Source organism: Stegodyphus dumicola, chromosome X2 (assembly GCF_044657685.1).
Source record: "Stegodyphus dumicola isolate Sdum_Otavi_A_Nest chromosome X2, ASM4465768v1".
In the NCBI taxonomy this organism is placed as follows: Eukaryota; Metazoa; Arthropoda; class Arachnida; order Araneae; family Eresidae; genus Stegodyphus; species Stegodyphus dumicola.
In genome coordinates, this window is record NC_140781.1 from 193,203,589 (window position 1) to 193,227,575 (window position 23,987).

Sequence of the window (23,987 nt, forward strand, 5' to 3'; positions counted from 1 at the left end):
CACGGTGGCTTGTATTATTACAGCTATATGATGGATAATTTAGAATTTTGAGTTTATGACACGGTTGAACATGCGTTTCAGTTATTAGTTACATATCGATATCGTGTTCAGTGAAAACATTTTTCAACTCATGGGTTCTGCTATGGAAACCTTTGGCATTCCAGACTGTTAAACGGATTGGAGTGCATGTCTAGATATAATTATCCATTAACAAGAGTGTTAGATATGAAGTCTTGAGATGAAGTATTGCTTTCTGCACTTATTTGCTTGAGCAGAAGAGGTATGCCTAATTCTTTGATAATTAGTTCACCAGTGGCCGAGCGGTAAAATCTCTGAACACTCGTAGTTCGGTCCGTTCGAATCCCTGCGAACGGATGGGCTATATGGGCGTTTTCGTGTTTTTCCCCATATGTAACATGTATACGAGCCAGTTTCCCTCGGAAAGTTCTCCACGGACGAATCCCTCCCTTTAGACATACAGCCCTCGAGCACTTTGCCAAATAATCTTTGATAACAGTGAAGAACATTTTAAGCTCAGTTAATACTTGTTTTGCTTCTCAGAGATTCAAAAGCTAAACCATTGGACAGTGCTTGTGAATAGGATTTCTTCGTCACAAATCTGTCAGCATAGGTTTTCGGTTGCGGAATGGTCTGTTTTGGGACCTCTTCACAAACTGTAAAATTGACTGTGTCGTCTGACAGTTAGTGCATTTCGGGGACTCATTCTTATCTTCTCATATCTATCATCTCATCTATTATTGAGCTTCACCACAGCGAGCGCAAGGATGTTCATGATGACTGATGGTTAGTGAGTGGTGGAACCCTGGGCAACGATAACATTGCAAGAGTCCTACTTGCCCTTTGTATCTTTCCACTTGAATTTGCATACTAAGTATCTTGCCATAATCTCCTTACTGGTTTCCTTTCTGGCTAAGGTTACTAGAAGCAGCGGGAGGTTGAAAATTTCACCTATTCTGCGTATTGCGAGTTGGTTGACTCTTAGAACCGTATATCCTTTTGCTACAAGCTCCTCAGCACTTTCATCTGTCTTCATATACGTAAGCAGACTTTGATGTTCCTTTTTGAAGAAGTGATCGAGGATACCTCGGTCATTAAGCATTGTGGTGATCTGTTTGTAAATGGTGGATAGTTTTGCTTGGATTTTAATTCCATTCTTCATAATGCCCGTAATAGTCCTGAAGCGAGAAACTGTGTCTCTTTAACAGAACTTTAATTTTATTCGAATTATTTCTAGGGTCCTTGATCATGGAGGTGTTTTACGTCCTTTAACACTTTAAGTAGTTATGTTTAAAGGCTGTTCAACATCCTTAGGTAGGGTAATGTCCATATTTTCAATTTCATTCAGAACTGAAGTTGGTGGATTATCCAGTTTTTCTGTCGACGAATCAGCACTGTTAGTCACTTTCAGCGGAACGCGCTTCCTGATTGGCTTACGAGTTCTCCTCATGACATCACTCTTTCGGCCGCTATCCGAGTCAGAATTTTCATCGAGAACTTTATATTTAGTAATATTCTCATTAGATTTGTCTGTGCTTTGTCCTAGCTGAGCATTAGCTTTGGTAGGTGGAAGGAGTGGGATTAATCATGATTTTCACTGTTTGAAGATGCAGTATTGCCTTGAGAAGTACACTGTTTGTCAGCATTAATTCGGAGAAATTCCTGACCAGTAAAAATTTTGAAACATCGGAAAAACATAAAGTCGCAGGATTCCTGTTTAGTCAGGTAGCCCTTTTCTTCTCTGGCTTTTTCCAGGTTTGTAATTTCGGATTCCAAAAAATTAAGCAACCGATCCCTGATGAGTTCGTGGAATTAGTCTAAAACCGAAAATAGCGAGAGCACTCATAGTTTAAAGAGTACGACACGCTTCCCAGACTGCTTCTAAGCATGCTGCACCTGAAGTTTAAGTACCGACGTTTTATGAGCGCGGGATCGCAGAAAAATCAAAGTGTAAAATAGAGTTTCAAAATAGCAAGAACGAGAGGACACCTACATGCTCCGTGTCGCCTGAGTCTCTCCTGTCTGAATGAAGCTGTCTTTGCTCAGTGATATTTATACATCCATGCAAATTACTTGTTTAAACGTGTAAGAACATGTTTTAATGAGCCTTATCTGAAAAACGATATTGCTTGTGGGAGGACCTTGATATCTCTCGTATTTAAAATTACTTCTACTTGTACTCTTTTGGCTTCTTTCAGGATTGCAGTTAATGCTGTATACTTTTTGTAAGGATCTTCTTGTATATTTGTCACCCCATGTAAATATCTCATTTAGTAGTTATTTCTAAATTTCTTTTGCACGGTAATTTTATTGAAAAAGCTTTTGATTTTGACTTCTGTTTAAAAAAAAAAAAAAAAACATTCTTGGAATAAAAACGACTTCTTCGTCAAGATTTGGCAGCTATTCATTGAAAATGACCCGAGATAAACTATTTTGTTCGATTTGGTAAATAATGCACAAATATCTCCAGATTTGCAGTTTCAGTTATATACTGTTTACTGCGGTCGAGTAAAAATCGCAAAATGACGTTAAAAAAGTTTATGAGTTTCAAAATATGAAACAAATGAAAATGGACTGTATCATGAAAAGACAGAGCAGCTTCCAATTCATCCAGCATCGCTTCCTAAATACGGCCATTCCAACCATGAGTAGAAATACGCGAGCCTTATTGTCTGACGTTTCTTTGCTTATTCAGTAATTTAATAGAACACATTAATTTTTCTGTTATTCCTGATACCGTACATGTACTATTTTACAGATACATTATTTTGTCATTCATCTTAAGGACTAGGCGAAAACAATATAATTCTTATTTTTTTATTAACGCAAGGTAATATATAATGTAGATATTAGAATGTAGAAGGTAATATATAATGTAGATAGCAGTGTAGTGTACACTGCGAGGAAAAAATTTTGAAACAAGAACATTTCTATATCTCCCGTTCTACTGGTCCAATTGACGAAATTCAAATTGCGTTTTCCATGTCTCGAAAGCGCGACTTGGGATATGTATTAGATTTATATATAGCATTGGTCTAATATACTTATTTTGACACAAAATCGGACTTTTTCTGAAATAACATGACAATGTTTTTTCCATATTTCGGTTCTACGACTCAAATTATGCTAAACTGCCAAATTTTGTAAAAATCGGACGAGTAGTTTTTAAAAAATTTGCCCTCAAAATTGTAGCTCCTCAGTGTTAATTGAATTTGTTATATATTTGTTAATATCTCTTTTTTTATTAAACTTATTTTATTCTTCTTTTCACATTTCGAAATTTAGGTACATTCCAAATAAAATTCGCCCTTTTTTTGTAGTAGGTGTATTGCCATGCGCACCTGCAAAAAATTAAAGTTTTTTTATTCAAAATTTTCTAAGATATACAAGAATTTATATATTTGCGCGTTTTGAAATTTGTTATAAGAGATAATAACGCCAAATGTGGTTCACGCTCTTTAGTAAAATTATTTGAAAGTATGAACGATGATTTTTTTCCCTCTCGTCATCAATAAAAAAAGGAAAGGGAAAATAGGTTGCTATATATTAAGAAGTTCGCTAAGTAAATTATTCTTGGCGCATTCTTTTCAGTCTGCGCCAAGATAAATTTTTGAATTTCTCCTTAAATTTCGCGCCAGTTTTTACAAAATTTCATATTTAGGCTTAATCCGAGTCGCAGAATCAAAATATGGAAAAACTTTGGCATGTCATTTCAGAAAAGGTCCAATTTTGTGTCAAAATACCTGTATTAGAACAATGCTAAATATAAATCTGATATTTATCCTAAGTCGCACTTTCGAGACATGAAAAACGCAATTTGAATTTCGTCAATGAGCCCAGTAAACCGGGAGATATAGAACTCCCCCCCCCCGCAGTGTACATTGCACTGTTACTATCTTATTTAATGCTGGAAATGGCCTATCTTATGTAATTTATTAATTCAACGGTGCTTTTTTTGTATATATTATATAAGTATAGTTTTATGTATAGCTTTTGCCAGAACGCGCGATAACCGCAGTTGGTGTTCGAAAGTGTTACTTGTGTATGTTGGAGCATCATTGCAATACTTATTAAATAATTACAGTGTCACTTCTATATGCTGTTCTTCCTCTCAATTCTTTTATTTCCTTCAGTTGCGGGGACAATTTACGCATGGCCGTTTATAATACTTGCAAAACAAAAAATTTTTTGTAGTTCCCAATTAGTTTTCATATACTAATTCAGAAGTCAAACAACAAAAATCAGCGTTATATTTTCAAAATGTTGAACAAAATTTCAAAAATTTGAAAATATAACGCTGATTTTTGTTGTTTGACTTCTGAATTAGTATTTGTTCGGCGTGTTATTGTGTCTTAGTTTTCATATCTTTAACAAAGCTTTAAACAGATTTACGAACGTTAACTTAGTTTACTTATTAGTTACTGAAGTTAGTTTACTTACTTAGTTACTAATGTTAATTATTACTTTATGTGTAATATTTATGTAACTTTATGTGATTAATTTATGTATAAAGTGATAAAAACCTTATATTTATTGAACATCAAACTGTCGCTATTCCTTGTTGGCTGTCCGAACTGGATCATCTGTTAATTGTTTTTAACTTTATATATATATGTATATGCTGTTTATTGCTTAATTTGCCAAAATATTTTGAAATTAAGTTTTACTGTTGCTAATTTATTCTCTTTTTTAATACACGCGCTCAAGCAACATCAGATTTGGACGCGTCCCCTGTTACATAGCATCTCTCTTCTCGCATCTCGGGAGATCGGTTAATGATATCGATTTTCGGGATGCGGATGCTAGCGACTGTGATGCTGCGTTCAACGAGAACCAGTTTTATCTTAAAAAATACTCTTTAAGTATATATCGGAAAATTTATTCGAGAAATGAATATTATTGTTCCTCTTCATAGTGATCCTAGGCGCCCTTACTATTGATTCATGGCTGTGGATTGTTTACGTCGATCCTTATTGTCATTCAACCGCTGGATATCGCCTTGGTCGTAAATGCATAGTATTTTTATTACGCTGAAAAATTCCTTTCCTAATAATTTGTAATATTTATTTTAGTATTTCTGAATACTGTTATTTCCTCTAAAATTTACTTTTACAATTCCTCCCAGCTATAAAACGGTACGTGTTTGATCAAGAATAATTTTTAATAATGGATTGCGAAGTTGTTTATATGGTCGCGTAATCAGTCTTCGGGTACATCTTGTTGTTAATTATTCGAATTAAGAATTCATTTGCGGTGCAATTTGCTTAAGTAGCTCTATTCCTATGTGTCTATTTAAAGGAATCCTATATTTTTTCTAAAACCAAAATATGTTATAATATATTCACGTTTTTAATGAAACTTCGTTGTATATGAAATACATTAGGGTTTAAAAGTAATTCCTCAGTGTGCTAAGTCTCTACACATAAGTTGCATGAAAATTTCTTGGGAGAAATTGCAGTGTAGAAAAATGCAATATGATTCTAGAATTCCGGATAAGATTGTCATAGATGTTACTAAGTTGTTATTGTGTCAAAAGAAGAATCCTAAGTATAGTTTGCAGAACAAAAAAATGAAGCTAATTTTGCAATTTTACTGCATGTGATAATTATTTTATAGATAGCACCAACAACTTTTAAATGGTGCTGTCTAATGTAGGATAGTTATGAATCCCTGTCAGAACTTCAGCATTCCAAATCAGTTTTGGATACCTTAGCGTGAAGCTAAAAATAGTTTATTCATGCAGCTTTATAAGTATACGGAAATCCGTTTTAACAAGTGAAGCAAAAGTCTGATTTTCAAAACTTAATTTAGGCAAATTTTTTATTGCCTATAAAAAGTACTTCAAAATTCAGTTATTTATTTAAAAATGGGAAGCTGTGTTTCGCGGTGTTCTCGTCAAGATGTTGTTCATCAACAAACTGGAAGGTTAGAAAAAAATTTTTTTAATTGAATAATTATTTTAAGTTAATATCCTAAATTTATTTTGCCATGTTGAAAGCAATATTTAAATTCTATTCAATGTAAATTTTAGGATTTGTTTGCTATTAATCTTAGCTAAAAAAAATTTAATTTCCTTTTCCCGTTATTGATTTTATTTCCTTTGATAATTGAGGGAAATGGTTCATATAATTTCCTTTTCTTGTTCCTGAATTTTTATTTTTTAATATGGCTCATTTGACATAATTAATTTTTTTCCTTTTTAGTATTGTTTTAGATGCTCAGAAATCTATTGAAGTTAATCAGGGTAAGTTTTGTGTTTGTAATTCATGTCTAGGATATTTAATTGTGTTTTCTAAAGTGACTATAATCTTTCAGCTTCAGTATTTCTCAGCAGATAAACATGTTAAAAATGTGTGCAATTTGATATGCTAGTAAATTAAATTATACACTGATTCCTTTATTATTAAAGCTTTGAATTTAAGCATATATTGTAAATATCTATATTATTTGAAATATATATTAAAGCTTAGAATTAATTTAGTTAATATGAGTTTTGATTAAAATGGGACTCAATCTGTGTGCACTCATTTTAATAACCTGTTTAAATTCTAAAATTAAACCTATGTTTTATAATGTAATTATTTTGTGTTATCAGCCAAATATGATTAATATACCTGTGATTAAAAGTAAGTGTATGTAAATGCTTTTTATCATTTTGTTTAACATTTTTGTAAGTAGAGATATAAAAGCAGATAATTTGTTTATATTTTATGTGTGTTTTCATTAATTCTAGTAAACTTTTAAAGCACATTACAGAAGTTACAGCAGTTTTGACATTACTAATCATTGGATCCATATTTCTAATTACTTTCTGGGTATGTCCCAAATTAAAAATCCTCCTGTTTTGGGAATATGTTTTGAGTAACATTTGTAATAAAATTTTGTTTCTAAAAAAAGTATAAAATCCCAATTTTTAGTAAAACGTGTTCTCTCTAATAAAATTTCTTAAATTTAGAGAGCAGTACATTGAAAATGAATACATAGATACATAAGCTTTACATTTATGTAAATGGCTGAATCATAATAGCACATTATCTAACTTAATGGATATAAATAAAAAAATATTGCATGATTAATGTATTAATTAAGGAGATTTATTTATTAGACACCAAAAGCTTTTTTGCAAATTTTGTGGAAGTATGTAAAGTTATTCTTTGTCTTTACCGTATACTACCTTCATTGTGTATGGAGAAGCATGATTAGCTGGCTTTCAAAGGTCCAGAGTTTGATTCCCATCTAGAGCATTAATCATTTTTCCTGCTTTGAAATACGCTTAATAGCCTTTACAAGTCCATCAAACCATCAGAGTTTTTTCAAGTGTTTCCCAGTATTACCAAAAATAATTCCTTAGCTTATACTTCCAAATTATGTACATATTTTACTGTATAATATCTGATCATATACTTAAGAAGGAATTCTTGTGTCTTCTATGTTCAGAAAATACAAGTTAGGTTTTTCAGTTTTTCTCACCTGATTCTTTTCTTCTAAAAGGCAAGCATTATGTACCTAGAAAATTTCTTCCTCGTTACTTGTATTTTTGATTCAGTTACAACTCTGAAGACTGATTTTATGAGGAGCTGAAACAATTGTACTAGTAAACAGTTGTGCTTTATGTACTACTTCTCGCTCACAGCAGTACTTTCTAATAATTTCCCTCATTTTTTCAGTTAATATTAACCGTCTGATATGCAAAATGAAGAATCAATAATGAATTATTGCATTTGTATATAATTTATTATTTTAATTTGTCATTGCCTTTGCTTTTTATTCGCATAACCTCTAAATTCTTATGAATGATATTTAGGTCATTAATGAGTGTAAGCAAAGTGTTTTAATGAAAATGAGGAATTCATTATAAAATTTTTTTAAAAAATTATGACAGGATTAAAGAAACCATACCACTTAACTAAAATAGATTGTAATTTTTCTTGCAATATATATGATCTTTTCAATGTTAGAGATTTTTCTGTTGTTTTTAAATTTTATGATTTAATTATGCTTAGAAAAATCAATATTTTAGTGCATGTATTTAAAAAAATTTTTAACTGAGGTAGTGAATTTATTCTTAAATATCTTTAATCATAAATTCCTTCTTACCATTGTTTTCAGGTTCATCACGCCTTCACAAGAGTCTTATAGATGTAAATGTTGAATGTGAGGTAATTATTTGAATTATGTAATACTGTTTTCTCATACTATAATTATTCAGATGTTGAAATACTAGTTTACATCTAACATATCCACATTTGATTTAGTCATTTTCAATGATTAATTTTATTGTTCTTCAGATCTTTATATATTGTTACTATATAATTTCATTAAGTATTTATTTATTTTTATTGAGAATGAACACACTAATGAGCAAAAGAAATCTCCGCAGCTGTTAAATATATTTTAATGCCTATGTAATAAAAAAAAAACCCTTAGAAAAGCTTTGTGTATTAAATTTAATTTTTTATGAATAATATCATCTGGAAAAATTTTCGGTACCTTTCTATTATAAACCCGCCATTCATTTTAGTGGGTAATTTAATTATAAAAATATTTCTAGGTATAAGAATAGTTTAAAGCTATATAATTATAGACAGCACAATAGCCCAGATGGTGCTATCATTGAGTCTCGGTATGTGCTTGGCTTCTCTTTCACAGGTGCCAAAATGCATGGCAGATGCATAACAGAAAAGTACCGAATTTTCTTTTATGAAATTTTACATAATGTAAAATTACTAACAAAAACGGAAAGTAAGTACCGAGTGATCAAAAAGTCAGTATAAATTTGAAAACTTAATAAATCACGGAATAATGTAGATAGAGAGGTAAAAATTGACACGCATACTTAGAATGACATGGGGTTTTATTAGAATCAAAAAAAAGTTTTAAAAAAGTACTGTTATCGGGCCTTTTTTCTTCGAGGAAATGCGTGATTCTGGTTTTGTAACTGCTACCGTGACGGGTGAGAGATACGCCGATATGTTACAGAATCACATTGCCCTCAGCCTGGCTGATAAACACCTGCTGGAATGTACGATTTTTATGCAGGATGGTGCTCCACCCCACATTGCTAGACGCGTGAAAGATCTCTTGCGCGCGTCGTTTGGTGATGATCGTGTGCTCAGCCGCCACTTTCGTCATGCTTGGCCTCCCAGGTCCCCAGACCTCAGTCCGTGCGATTAGATTATTGTCTTTGGGGTTACCTGAAGTCGCAAGTGTATCGTGATCGACCGACATCTCTAGGGATGCTGAAAGACAACATCCGACGCCAATGCCTCACCATAACTCCGGACATGCTATACATTGCTGTTCACATTATTCCTTGACTATAGCTATTGTTGAGGAATGATGGTGAACATATTGAGCATTTCCTGTAAAGAAGATCATCTTTGCTTTGTCTTAATTTGTTATGCTAATTATTGCTTTTCTGATTATATTATTGCTTTTCTAATAAAACCCCATGTCATTCTAAGTATGTGTGTCAATTTTTACCTCTCTATCTACATTATTCCGTGATTTATTAAGTTTTCAAATTTATACTGACTTTTTGATCACCCAGTATATTTAACTTCAGTAAAGTAGCTGCTATATTGAGCATGGATTAGGAACATTTTATATATTGTTATAATAAACTCTGAAGTTGTTAGTGCTGATTTATTTGGCATATATTTTGCAGTGAAAAACTTTCTAACATTTGTTATAAATTCTAGCTACCTGAATCTAGGGCAGTTACAGAACAAATTAATGCAGAAATTAGAGCATTGCGTGAGCAGTTGGTACGAAGTCAAGTTTTATTTACATATTTGGTGAGCCTTTTTTTCTTTAAATCTAAATTGAACCTTTCTTTCTAAGTATCAGACAGTGAAAATTAGTTTGGAAATAGACCTAATTTTATTATTTGATAGTTCTTGTTCAATATACCATTGAAATATCTTACAGTTTCTGTGAAAATATATTTTCCTTTTTTAGTTAAAAGATGGAAGTTCAGAACATACGCCAAAAAGCTCTGATGGTAAAAATGAACTTCGTACTTTATTGGAAGGTAAGATTCATTGTAAATTCTTTATAATAGTAAGATGATACTAGTTTTTCTTTTCCTGTAATTATCTTTTGCTAAGTCAAATTTGTTCCAAGTAATTTACCTAGCTCTTTCCCAATATACAGATAATTGCTTATTTTGAATCCGGTGCTTACTTTAAGAGAATTTACATCATAGTAAATTGCACTACCTGAGAATATATGCAGCTTCATCTAAAAGCCCAACAATACAAAGCTTAAAGGCATTCTGAGTAAATGGTTCCAGTTATTGTTAATTCTGAAATTTTTATTAAACAAAATTGATGCTTTGTTTCCCTTTCTCATGAATACATGCATTACATTTCAAATATATTTAGTATGGTAGATGCTGCTTATCAGAACGAATGGCAGTGATGACTTATAGAAAATCAAATATACATGAACATGTTACAGATTTATCTTATTTACTGACTTTTTAACTGTACTTATTTTTATTCACAAATAATTAAAGCATATATTCAGGGCAGAAAGAAGAAAGTAGAAAGGAAAGAAAAAAACCTGTGAAAGGTTCCCACATAATACATAATAATCAATATGTAATTGTGGAGGCATTTTAATTGAATATTCATCTCTTGTTTAATATTATGATGATAAATATTTTGTAATAAAGAAACAATTTTTATTTCATAAATTACTTCCAGTCATTCTTATGTATTAATGTGTTATGTAATTATTATGTATTATGTATACAATTTATTGTTTTTCTTGCTACCACCTAAAATTATTGTGCAAATAATCTGTCATATTGCACCAGAATATCAGGCAATGTACGAGGGCCATCCAGGAAGTAGATTACGTTTCCGTCTGTGTCCGCTAGGGGCGGGGCTAGCGCGGCCATCTTGGGGTCAGAGCGTTGCGCAGCTCAGTCTGCATCTAGCCGTGCTAGTGAGAGGTTCGTGCTGTGCTCCGTTCAGATACTGTGACGGTTTGAAATGTCTGCGTTAATTGAAAATCCCGCGAGCTGCGCTCAGTAATAAGGTTTCTGACTGCAAAAAACTGTAAACCGATAGAAATCTATCGGTAGCTTCGTGAAGTGTATGGGGACAACATTATCACTGAAGGTGGAGTGCGTCAGTGGGTCATAAGATTTCAAAATGGCCGAACCAATGTTCACGACGAAGATCGAAGTGGGAGACCCAGCATAGTGACCGCCGAACTTCTCGAAAAAGTCGATGCTAAAGTCCGTGAAAATCGAAATTTCACAATAACGGAACTTTCTTTGAGTTTTCCACAAATTTCGCGAAGTTTGTTGCACGAAATCATCAGCGAAAAGCTTGGTTACCACAAGTTTTGTGCAAGATGGAAGGCAAGAAGAGGTAACAAAGTGGTTGAAGGTGCAGGCGGCCGAATTTTTCGACGAAGGAATTTCCAAGCTCGTACATCGCTACGATAAATGCCTTAATTTGTATGGTGACTATGTAGAAAAGTAGTATTTGAGTGTGGCTTTCATCTGTATATAATAAAATTTGTTTCCTATACTTTGTTTATTTTTTTATTCCAAAACGTAATCTACTTTCTGGATAGCCCTCGTACCAAGCCTCAAATTATTATCTTCTGTTATTTTAGCATTATATAAAGTGTGATTTTAAGTGAAAGGTTATGGCTGAAAAGGAGAAAAACTTACTTAGAAATGATCCTTTAAAGTAAGGAAAATGTATGTTGGGATCATGAGAAAGCAGTGTGCTCAGGGCCATACAGTATCTTAGTGGTGAGTAACTGGGAGGAGGACTGGCAACAATTGCCAGTGTTTCTCAAGCAAACATGTTTCATCACCAACACATTGTATAGTAATTAATATATTCAGTTTTCTGTAACGTTCTGTCAGTTTTTGATGATAAATGCTAATCAACAAGTGCAAAAACTTAAGAAAATTCATTGAATCACATAAGCACCATTTTATTTTATAACTTTTTGCTATCTCTCTGGCAGCTGGAAAATTCTTATTTTCCAGAACCTGTGAAAGAGAAGCCAAGCACACACCAAGACTCAATGATAGCACCATCTGGCCTATTGTGCTATGTCTATGATTATATATCTTTAAACTATTCTTATGACCAAAAATATTTTTACATTTAAATTACCCACCAAAATGCATGGCAGATTTATAACAGAAAGGTGCCGAAAATTTACAGGATGATAATATTCATAAAAAATTTAATTTAATACACAAAGCTTTTCTAAGGTTTTTTTTAAATTTATAAGCATTAAAATATTTTAACACAGCTGTTTAGATTTCTTTTGCTCATTAGTGTGTTCATTCTGAATAAAAATAAATAAATAAATACTTAATGAATTATAAAAGTAAATAAATACTTAATTTCATTATGCTTTATTCATAAAAAGTCATTGATATGCTGTTTGACAGTCTCCAAAGAAACGACCTCCAGACCAATTTCAAAGTCCCCTTAATAGATGTAAATGTGAGAAGGCAAGGTCTAGTGAATATGGGGAAGGGATGAAACAAAAATCTCAGCCGAATTGAATAAGTCTTTGTCTAACATTCATCGAAATGTAGGGCTGAGAGTTGTCATGATGATGATGACGATATAAAACCTCAATGCTTGATCAGTTCTGGGTGCTTTGCTTTGAATTTCATTCTTCAGGCTGTCATTTGAGAACAGTATTTTTCCAAATTTATTGCCTGATTTAGTGGCAATGATTCTTAGTATACAATTCATTTCTAGTCCCACCCTACACAAGGTATCACTTTTCTGGGATACAGCCACTCTGTTACTAAAGGATGTTCTTTTGGAGCAGTGCAGGATCTTTTTCTTGTGACATTATTGTATAGTATAAACTTCTGATCTCCAGTAAAGAGCCATTACAAAAAAGAAGTTTCTTTACATCCTTTCTGTACAGAATACCATACCAAAAACATAGAAAGCATATTCTGCTTTGTTGCAGCATTAAGCACCTATACCTCTTAGCAGTTTACATCCCAGTGTTCTCCAAATGATCATGGGCTATATATATTTTTTTTTTTTTTTTTTAATGTTTAGTCTGATAGTTCTTCTATTTAACGTGGATTTTCAACAGTAGCTTCATTTAACAGGTCATTGTTTACAAAGGTAGGTTTTCCAAGGCAGGCATCATCTTTGAAGATGAAATTTCCGCATTTAAACCTCTCGAACCACCTTTAAACTGTGCCATTAAAAACATAACTTTGTATTTATACTGCACAAATTTTGTGAGTAGTCTTTATAGCAGGTTCCCCTTTTTCTAAATAATAAAATATAATATGATAAAATGAACTTTTGAGGTCCTCATTTTTAGCATGGCGTGTAATAACAAATTATGCTACAACACATGCTAGAATTATGCAACTTGAGCAGAAAAGACCGTATTTACCCATCTGCTTCAGTCAAGATCGCTACTTAACAGCAGTAACAAAATAAAAAGAAAGCGCATCTCAGTTCCAAAAACTTTAAATCTTTCCAGATGACCAATATAATTATATACTAGCTGCTTGGAATGCCCAGATGCCTAAAATTGATTTTGTAAAAAAGGAAAAAATGTGTAACGATTTTAATGAGTGCGACTTGAGTAATTTCATAAAAATATGTAATATTTTAATTAGATATATCACGAATTAAATGTAGTTTTATTTATATTAATCAGATTAAAAAATATTAAGAACTGCATTTATTGCTCTTAAATCACTCCGTTTATTCATCAGTAACTGATATTTTGCCAAATAGCCAAACACTGGCACGTGGAAGTTAAAAATATATTGTCTTCGACTGTAGCAATGCATTTCCTTTGTACCACTGAGTTTATTGATTTAATTTCAAAGAGCTTATGCTTAGCTAGTAGAGTTATTGAGTAGTAACACATTTCTTTTAAATTGCTAAGTTTGCTGGTTAAATTTGAAAGACCCTAGCCCTTTTGCTTAGTCAAAATTCAAATATTTAAATATTCACTTAACTTCAATTAATCAAATATTCACTGAATTCATTCAAAATATGAAACAAATCAAAACCAAATTTGAAATTCAAAATTAGTTTATAAAGGTGTATATGCATAAGGACTATGAGTGTTCACGATTTTGCTGTTTTAAGTGCTGCCATTTTTTCATAGTGTGAGGAACATGCATACATACAGATTCTTTGTTATTTAATAAATAGAGATTAATTGTAAAATTTCGTGCACTACTTAATTGGGAATAAATTATGTCTAGATTAATCATGTGTAGACTAACAGCAGGAATAAGCTGGTCAATTAATGATCCTAGAATTGAATATCATACATAAGCCATAAATTACAACTGTCATGCATACCACCTACAAATACAACTGGACAAACAGCAGGAATGTGTGGACAAACAGCAGGAATAAGCTGGTCAATCAATTAATGATCCTAGAAATAAATATCATACATAGTTACATGACTAAGCCATAAAGTACAATTGTCATGCCTATCATCTACAAATACAACTGGGGTGAAATTTTCTTTTCAGTGCCCACAGCTTTTATCTTGTATCACGCAACTTTCACAGCCGAACATCAACAATGCTATCTAAAATGTTTATGTATTTCAAACTCTTCACATGGGTAAGAACTATCAGCTATCAAATTATAAGTTATTTTCTCCCTCCTTTCTGCATGCCATCATGGTGTAACGGCAGCACACTCGGTGCATTTTTCGAAAGGTCCAGGTTCAAGTACCAATGAGGGCATTGCTCATTTTTCGTGTTTCCTAACTTAAAAATTTTAATGACTCTACAGTCGCACCCAAACTAAAAAATTTGGTGGATGATGATTGCTCACTAGCAAGATTTGACAACTGGGTCCTCCAATTGCCCTTTAAAAGAGGGGTATACAAGGTATTTTCTCCTTCCTTTCTGCATGGGCCCACCAGTGGCCGAGCGGTAAAGACGCTGAACACTGGTAGTTCGGTCCGAGGTTCTAATCCCCGAATGGGCTGGCTGCATGGGCGTTTTCGTGGTTTTCCCCATGTGTAACGTGTATACGAGCCAGTTTCCCTTAGAAAGTCCTCCACGAAGGCATCCCTCCCTTTAGGCAGATAGCGCTCGTGTGCTTTGCCATAATTAAATAATGCAATGCAATGCATTGCCTTTCTGCATGCTTTCATGGTGTAATGATAGTACACTCGACGCATATTCGAGAGGTCCAGGCTCGAGCCCAGCAGGGGCATTGCACATTTTTCATGTTTGCTGCTTTAAAAGTAACCTAATGACTCTACAAACTCTAAAAACATAGAAGGACATTTATAGTGTAAATGGTATCAATCTTCTTGGATTTGCTGTATGACTTGTAAAATAGATGGTGTAATCAGAAAAGACTTTACCTTGTCATTAATGCTAAAATGATGTCTGAGCTGGCCATCTCAATCTATACTTATTAGAAGTCTCTTAATCTCAGTACACTCTTTTAAAAGGCCCACATGTTATTATCAGATTTATATGCTAAAATGGGTGGAGGAATGGAATAACAAATTTACCATTTTCCTCTGAGCCCCTCTCTATATCAACTGAACATTTATGAACTGGCTTGAATGAATCAAGACCTGCTGTTGTCTTTTCATTCTATTCTAACCTTGTCTTCAAATTGTGCTTGAACTGAACATGTATCTTATTATATATACAGGAAGTTTAAGAACTTGCAAAACTGTTTTCATGAGTCTGAGAAAGTTTGTGAACTCATTAGTACTGCCTGCTAGTACAAAGCCAACTCAGTGTGTTTTTGCATTGTAAAATATGTACTTATGTCTTTTTGTGTGTGTGTGTGTTAAATTAAAAATATTATATTCTATATTAATCTTTAGTTTTATGGGCTTTGCCTTTGTGTCCTCTTTTAAATAATTGGAATGTAGTTCAAATGATCAGTGAAGTAACTAAACTGCAGCTTAGATTTTTTTCCCCATTCAGGCTGGATATTTGAACTGAATTATTTTTTGATGTTCTAAGGAGCATTATTCTACATCTCTATTTCAGCGGAGTGTTTCAGAAAAAGGCATTTATGATATGTTAATGTATGTCAATAATAAATGCTTTTTACATAATGTTGCCTCTATAAGTAGCAAGTTTTTTGCCTTCCTTGTTTAAGTGCAACTACGTTAATATTATAGTATTTATTTATACTTTGAGGACTGTTTTGTTTACTTAATCCAAAATATCTCTTTTAAAAACATCCGGAACATTTGAGCTATTCTTCCCTGATTTTCTTTTCTTTTTAAGGGTGGTAGTCATGTATTTTACAGTGACACTTCTTACACATTTTTATTGAATGTGTATCCTGTAACTAAAACTTATGTATTATTATTTAGGGTTGGAATTCCATTATATTTTCTATCAAATGCTTTCTACCACTGCCTTACACTAGCAAGGAATTTGAAATTCACTTGTTATAAGATTTAGCGTATATTTTGAGGCAATATTTCCCTGAAAAACACTCATTTCCTTCATTTAACTTTCTTCATTACTTATTTACATATAAAATGTAGCACAAATATTTTTTATTTATTTAATAAGAAGTGAGAAACATACCATTTATATATTTTTGTAGTAATTTTTCACTTCACCTGCATGTATTTTCATTTCAGAAGAGAATTTGGGGGATGCAATGTTCCAGTGTAAAAGTTTTGATGGACAAGTTCCTGCTCGTTTGTATAATCGTTCCAATAGGTAAGTTTTAAAAAAATCTTATGTATGCTATGAAATTTAAATCAAAGATCTCTTTTTAAGCTATTAGAAATCTAAGTGTGAAAAAATGCTGTATAATGTTGCATGTTCATTAGGTATTAGTATATGGGGTGTACCAAAAGTAAAACCTTTAACAGTTTATACTGTAAAAGGTTTTTTATATATAATTTACAATTGATAATATATCAAGTAAATTAATTATTTACTGCATTCTGTCATGGATGCCTTATTTTTCTGTTTGATCACCATGATAATGGTGCAGTTCAGGATGATGACATCTGATGCATTTTGTCAACACTTCAGTTTTTCATCATAAGCAGCTGCCTTATTGTTTCTCCCCTTAGCTAGAAGTCTGCCTGTAATATGCCTTTCTGGTTCTAAAACACAGACATAATCTGTTTCCCAACAGATGGTTATTGTCCTGACCTGCTGATAACAGGAGTGTCATTGCCTTGCGATATAATTTAATAACTGTTACTATATTAAGTAGACTGCTGATAATAATAAATGTAAATGAAATAAATTTTCCTCTTCAAGTAATATCCCTTTGTAAACTTAACTTTTGAGATGCCCTTCAAATATGCTGATAGTCTGTATGCTTTCTTCAGTGGTTCCACTCGGAAAATCTCAGAATGTATGAAAATAAAAAATTATCAGGAAAAGTCTGTGAAATTACAAAATTTTTTTTAGAAAACTCAGGGAAAATCTGTTCCAAAAACTCCAAGAAATTAGGAGAAAATTAGCATACAGATCATCTTAAGTAATAAAAAATACATATTTTAAATAAAACAAATAAGGAGTTATAGTAATCTTTGCTGTTCTTGCCCAAAGTATTTTTCTGTATTCATATCAGAAGCAATTTTATGAACCTGTAGCTCCCTTCTTCACCAGCTGGTAAGCTGTCATTCATTTTTCTCTATGGAAATATATTTGCTCTATTGCCCCCACTCTTTAAAAATGTAATTGAAATGAATATTGAAATATAGAAGTCATTATGAATAGATATGTGTTATAATCAATAGCTCTATTAATTAAACACAATTTTCAATCCAGTATAATTCTCTTTAATTTTCAGATGCCACAGCAATAATATTTATTACAAATGATATACTATTGTTACATTTTTTTTTTTTTTTTTTTTTTTCTGTTTGATATTTGAATTAGATATTTCTGTACAAAAACACTACCTACTTTCTGAAATGGAAAACATTATTTCTGTGTTTTTCTCTTTAGATTCATATTTTCCAAACATATTTCTCTCATTTCCATTACAATTATAAATAAGATAAACGAAACTTTTGTAATAATCTTAGTTATTTCCTTATACTTTGTTGTGAACACATGGAAATATTCACTGGCTCATTCTTAATTTGATAATTAGTGTATTATATTTGGCTAAGGAAATAGTTCCATTTAGGTTTGGGAAGTCATAAAATGAATGGGAATTCTGTTATTTCATTCATTTAGAGCTTAGTTTCAAGGTTGTATTTTATAGTATTCAAAGTATTAGAATTATTGTTTACTTATTGAAAATTTTAAATCAGTTACATGTTTTAGGTTGAATTTGTTTCTGCTACTTTTTATGTCATTTTATTTCATTACATGTTTATATGAGATAGATCTAATATAATATGATAATTTTCTAGAAGCAGTAGCTCATATGCAAGTCGCAGATCGACACCAATGCATTGTGGATATACTTCACTTTCTTGTCCAACCCTTCCAGTTGAATCTCCTGTTGTCACAAAATCAACTCAGACTGAGCCATTGTCTGGTGTTTCATTTTATATTGGCCATGATGACATTAGTACTTTTCCAAGTGAATTAAATCATTCTTCAAGCAAAGGAGCATCTTTAATGTTTTCTCCTGTATCATCTCCTTGTGGATTTATTTCAGATATCTGTGAAGTTCATAGAGACCCTGATGACCATTCTTATCCTCGTCATCGGACAAATAGCTTTTTAAGGGCTGTTAAAGATGGAAACCCAAAGTTAATAGATGCTACTGAAAGCAATGAAAATACAGTTCAAGAAACTTGTCTTGAAGAAAAAGCGAAAGATATCAAGCTGCAAAGTTATACACTTGAAAACATTGAGGAATGCACAAATAGTGAAGAAAACAAGTAATTATTCACTTCATTATAAAGTTTTATATTAAGTATCATAAACGAGACAAGTTCTCTATACTTTTTTGTAATAATTTGGGATACTCTTAATATTATGTTGGATTAGTTAATTTTGAAAGTTAATTTCAAGTTAATTTTGAAGGAAAATTATATGAAAAATAAATATTAACTTATGCTTAACTTCAGTTATATATCTGAATTCAGTTTTTGTATACATTTTAAATTTGTTGGATTTATTAAGTTCCATTAAATTTAAAACTTTAAATTATTAATATCACCTTACTTAGAAATTTTCAATAAATTGTAATGAGAATTGTATGCTATAAAAATTCAGATTGTTTGCTTTCATACATGTATAACATAATCATAAAGCCTTGTTAGAATAAATATTCTTAAAAATTAGAAGAAAGTCTTGTATTCTGGTCATGAAGGCATAAATTTATTTGTTAAATCTGTTGCTGTATGTTACTTATCTAGCAAAACTAGTTAATTATAACTTTTAATTTACTGAACAGGTAAAAGAGGCTGTTTTAATCACTTTTTCCTCTTGCTTTAGTAAATAAGTCAAATATTAACTGCTTAAAAATACAAATATGGTACGAATTTTATGAAATCATTGTTAAATCTCATCTGGAAGTCCTTTTAGGTGCCAGCTGTTAGATCCCTTTTCCGACTTTATGTAATTTCTTACATATTCACTATAAATTTTTGAGATGAAAACCAGTAACATTTACATTTGAAGAAAAGAGAATCTTTCTTGGATTGGTTTTAATAGATTAAGCTGTGTTTTTCCTAAAAATGGGCACTTGCATATTTTTCTGTTGCTCATTTTTGATAAACAATAATTGTCAGCAAGTAGCGCAATTTAGCATCAGTCGTGGATAAGCATGACACCTCAAAACACTGGCTCAAAATATTTTAACTTTGGTTTTTACATACCTGCGATCAGCTGAATTATGCAAAGAAACATGTAAGTTAAAGCATTATTTCTGTGTTTTTCTCTTTCATTTGGAAGAAAAAAAAATGGATAAACTTTTGGCTCTACTTTTTTTTAGAACAGCTAGAGTGAAATATTTACAAAATTAAGTGTCTGGTTATAAAAGTGTATGCATATTCAAAACATTGAAACTGACTGTGAGCATAGGCAAAATTGGGCAGTAAAGAAATGTTGGAAACCATATGACCTTACTTAAATTCGTATTTAAAGAAACGTATAATATGCATAGTGCATAAAGAAGATGATTATCTTGTTGCTATTTTATATGCCATTAGAGAATTTCAGCCACCAGAATGATTCATGTATGTTTTAGTGAATTTGTTTGTCATATAACTTCAAAGCAAGAACTCATATTTATGTAAGTTGATATATCTATAATTTTTATCTATTGACTATCTTGTAGGTATATTTTAATTTTATAATGGTTATTTTAAGTTTGTGCCACTTTCCTATCTCTTCTAGCTTCAGCTTACAATTCCTTACGAGAATAAGTTTTCTGAATCAGGTTAAATGCAGATGAGAAGTAGAATAGTATTTAAGTCAAGTTCCACTCACTTTGCCAGACAAAGTTAGGATTCCTGAATAGCATGCGTTTACCTTTTGGCTACGTCTCTCTAAACTGTTATTATGCTCTGCCACATTACGTGCCCTTTGATAGCTGCACTAGCTAATTTAATATTATGGGGCAACTAGTTTAGAATTGTGTTAGCTTCAGCTAAATATCTTTAGTCGAGGTTTTGCTGTACACCCTGAGAAAGAAACCCATTTTATATCTTTATTTGGAGCAAATAAAGGGTAATTAACCCTTCTTGAGTTTACGCTTTTTTTTTTTTTTTTTTTTTTTGTTTTGTTCATGGACTTAACCGATTATTCGCTTAGCTGTTCACTGAGTTCTTCAACACTTAGTTTAATAGAATAAAAGGAAGGAACCTTACAATCTATTAATCAATTATTAACCCTATAATATAATTAAATAAATTGAGATCTGTTATTATCTACCTAAAGAAATGGCCTTCTGCCAGAGTGACTGGCATTAGTTTGCCAAGTTCCATAGTTGATAGGAAAATATTTACATACCAAAAAATATAAAATTATTCCATAAGTTATGAAAATTTTTTGTTTGTTCACTTAACTAAAGCATAGCTTTAATGATAAAGTGAAAAGGAAAACATTTTCATGATTATAAATAATAAAATTTTGCAGCTATTGTAGTAACTTCAAAGTAAAAACAGTTAGATGTATAAACTTCTATTTAGCGAAAATAATCAAGTATAATTGATTCATTAGATTTTTAGGAGCTGCGTCTTTTTGCTTTTGAAATAAGTGTACATTTATTTAATTTCAATAGCATTTACAAATTGTATATCTTTTATCCAATATAGATGTAATGTACTGAACGTGGTTTTTTTTATTTAACTTTGAAGTAAAATCAATAATTTATTGTTTTTCATGAATAATATGTATTTATGTACATAATTTTAAAATGTGAAATAATATAATGTTCTTATAATGTGTGTAATAATATTATGTTTATGAGGGAATTTATGCAAGAACTATTTCTGTTTGGAATGCATATTTCTTTTTAAGCCCCTGCAAATTCTGTTTTTGAAATTCAATTTTGTTTAGTTGTTTCTTTCATTCTCTTTCTTTAATTTTGCTTCATTAAGAGAAAAGCCATGATTTATAATATCACTATGATTTTAACATGGTATTAATTATTGAAGCTTTTTAAATATGTGCTTGTATGAAGTTTTTTTTGACTATAGTTAAATATCTGAATGAAATTTAATAAGCCTCTCATCCACATTTTGATAACCTTTTGGCATTTTTAGTTCTTTTAGTTATCATGCAGGTTTTGTTTTCTTCTCCTTTTAATTATTTCTTCATACAACATGAAATAAGGCAAATTCACCGTCTTCCTGCTTTGGCGAGTGGGTATATTTTGAATTTTTTTATGTGAATATTTGTTATTTATCTTAAATTACAGCTTAATTCCATTCTGTTTAGAGAATGCATCTTTCCTCGAAAACTGTCCATTCTGTTGGAAGAAGACTGTGAAGATGCATCTGGAAATTACTTTTCTGTTTGTAGCTCTCAGCCACTTTTGAACAGAAAAAGAAAAACTTCTGATTCATGTAATGTAAAAACTCAAACTGATTTGTCTTTTACCATTGATTCCATTTCTACACATTCTAAACAATATTCTACTAAGAAACAGTGTGATAACATACCTGTTTCTGAATTTGGCCTTCCAAAATGTGGTTATACTCTTGTAACACAAGCAGTGCAAAAAAGAACTGTTTACTCAGAGGAACTGCCTCGAAAACTTGTGCTAAGGTATCCACCTCCATATACAAAGAAAGGATCTCGGCCAAGTAGCTATTTGTCATTTGGTAATAATTATTTCAGGGAACTTGCTGTGAAACCTAAAACTCATATTTACAAATGGCCAACAGTAGCTGAATCACTTCCAAGTAAAAGTGAATGTCCACATAAAATGAATCCTAAATCTCAAACTGATTCCAGTCTTCAAACTAGACATCTTTCTTTAGAAAAACAAGAGTCAGTTTCTTCTTATGATCACAGTCTATACCCTGATAGCCGATTATCTTCAGTGACAGATTGCTCAGGCTGGATGACAAAGTCAGATGTTGAACTTAATCTAAGACCTGAACCTCCAAGCTACCAACAATCAGTATTAGTTTCTCATCGGAATCAATCTGCCCAAAATAGGTGGGCTTGGAAATATGTAACACTTGTTATATTTATATAAATATTGATACATATAGATGTTTTCAGATGTATCAACATTATTTGCATGATATTTTCTTCTTGCTCTGTTTTACTGAACTCTTTTGAATGGGGTTAAATGTGATTTGTTTAATTCATAAATGTTTTATTCTTTTTAAATCCAGCATTATTTATATGTGCATGGTTTATAATGTAAATTGATTCTAATTAGTGATTAAATTCTGTAATTCTGGATATTACTTTTTCCTACTCCTGAATATTTTGAGCTTCTGGGGGACCAAACATGCAAGGTATATCTTTTTTGATTTCCAGCATGTTTTATCTTATTTGCATGCTATAAATAAGTTGCCATGCATCAATTAATTCATATTAATAATTTGTGTGATATTAGAATATCTGAAAAACCCATTGGTGTATGAGTTTTCATGGTTTTCATGCTTCAGTGATATTTCACCCAAAAAATATTTGTTTCATCTGTTTATAATTTTTATATGTATATAGCTCTTCCAGATAGACATTTTTAAATGTGCTGACATCTTTCCTGCATTTATTAGGCAAAATACTGTTAATTAGTTAAAGTGATGGTAATAATACTATGTAATACACTGGCGAGTGAGAGTTGGGCTAGGCCAGTGCTTTTCATTTGATATTCAATCCAAGTAAACAAATAATTTGATTATTTTTAATTTGCTGCATACCTGAAAACTTCAAATGATATTTGTTGTACCATCATTAGGTATGCCATCTGTGTATTAGTGCTATGCAGCCGACTGTTTTATTTTCTTGCTAATGCACTATCCTACATAATGGAGTACTATAATAAGGTTTCTTTTTAAATCTTTCATAAATGACAACAACTTAATACTACGTTTTAACAACTGTATATGCTGTTATTTCTGATGGGAAAATTCAAACATTTTTGTAATTTAGACTATTGCAGTAAAAGTTGAATGTAGCATTATCATTTCTCAAAGGACTTATTTTATACTGAAGTATTGTATGATTGATGTTTCACATTCATTACTTTGAAATGTTTACTTGGCTGCAACATAAACTTCATTAAACTTACATAATTTCTTCTTTGATATAGTGTAACGTTTTAAAGTTTTCTACCATTTTTATTCTATCAGTTTAGATAAAATAAAAATTAACTGATCATTGCCAATTTTTCCAATATCTTTAGTTTAAAAGACTCAACAAAGTGAAAAATTTTGAATTTCAACTAATAAATCAGTTATTGCAAAAAATATAAAGTTTCCAAGAACAATAGCAGCTCTATCCATTCTGAGTCAGACATAAATGATGTGAATGGGGGTACAGAAAAAATATTGTATTAGAAATAATCTTTGTGAGATACAGTCTATTG

At 31.5% G+C, this 23,987-nt stretch overlaps 1 protein-coding gene across 1 annotated transcript in view; it reads left to right on the plus strand.

Moving 5' to 3' along the window:
- The window catches only part of LOC118181527 (uncharacterized), a 218,835-nt gene that overhangs the window by 107,564 nt on the left and 87,284 nt on the right, over window positions 1-23,987 (plus strand). The window contains exons 14-20 of the mRNA XM_085809773.1: window positions 6,222-6,262; window positions 8,128-8,177; window positions 9,720-9,815; window positions 9,979-10,051; window positions 16,648-16,729; window positions 18,394-18,870; window positions 21,878-22,603. Coding sequence (XP_085665899.1) covers window positions 6,222-6,262; window positions 8,128-8,177; window positions 9,720-9,815; window positions 9,979-10,051; window positions 16,648-16,729; window positions 18,394-18,870; window positions 21,878-22,603 — 1,545 coding nt within the window. The remainder of the gene's footprint in view (window positions 1-6,221; window positions 6,263-8,127; window positions 8,178-9,719; window positions 9,816-9,978; window positions 10,052-16,647; window positions 16,730-18,393; window positions 18,871-21,877; window positions 22,604-23,987) is intronic.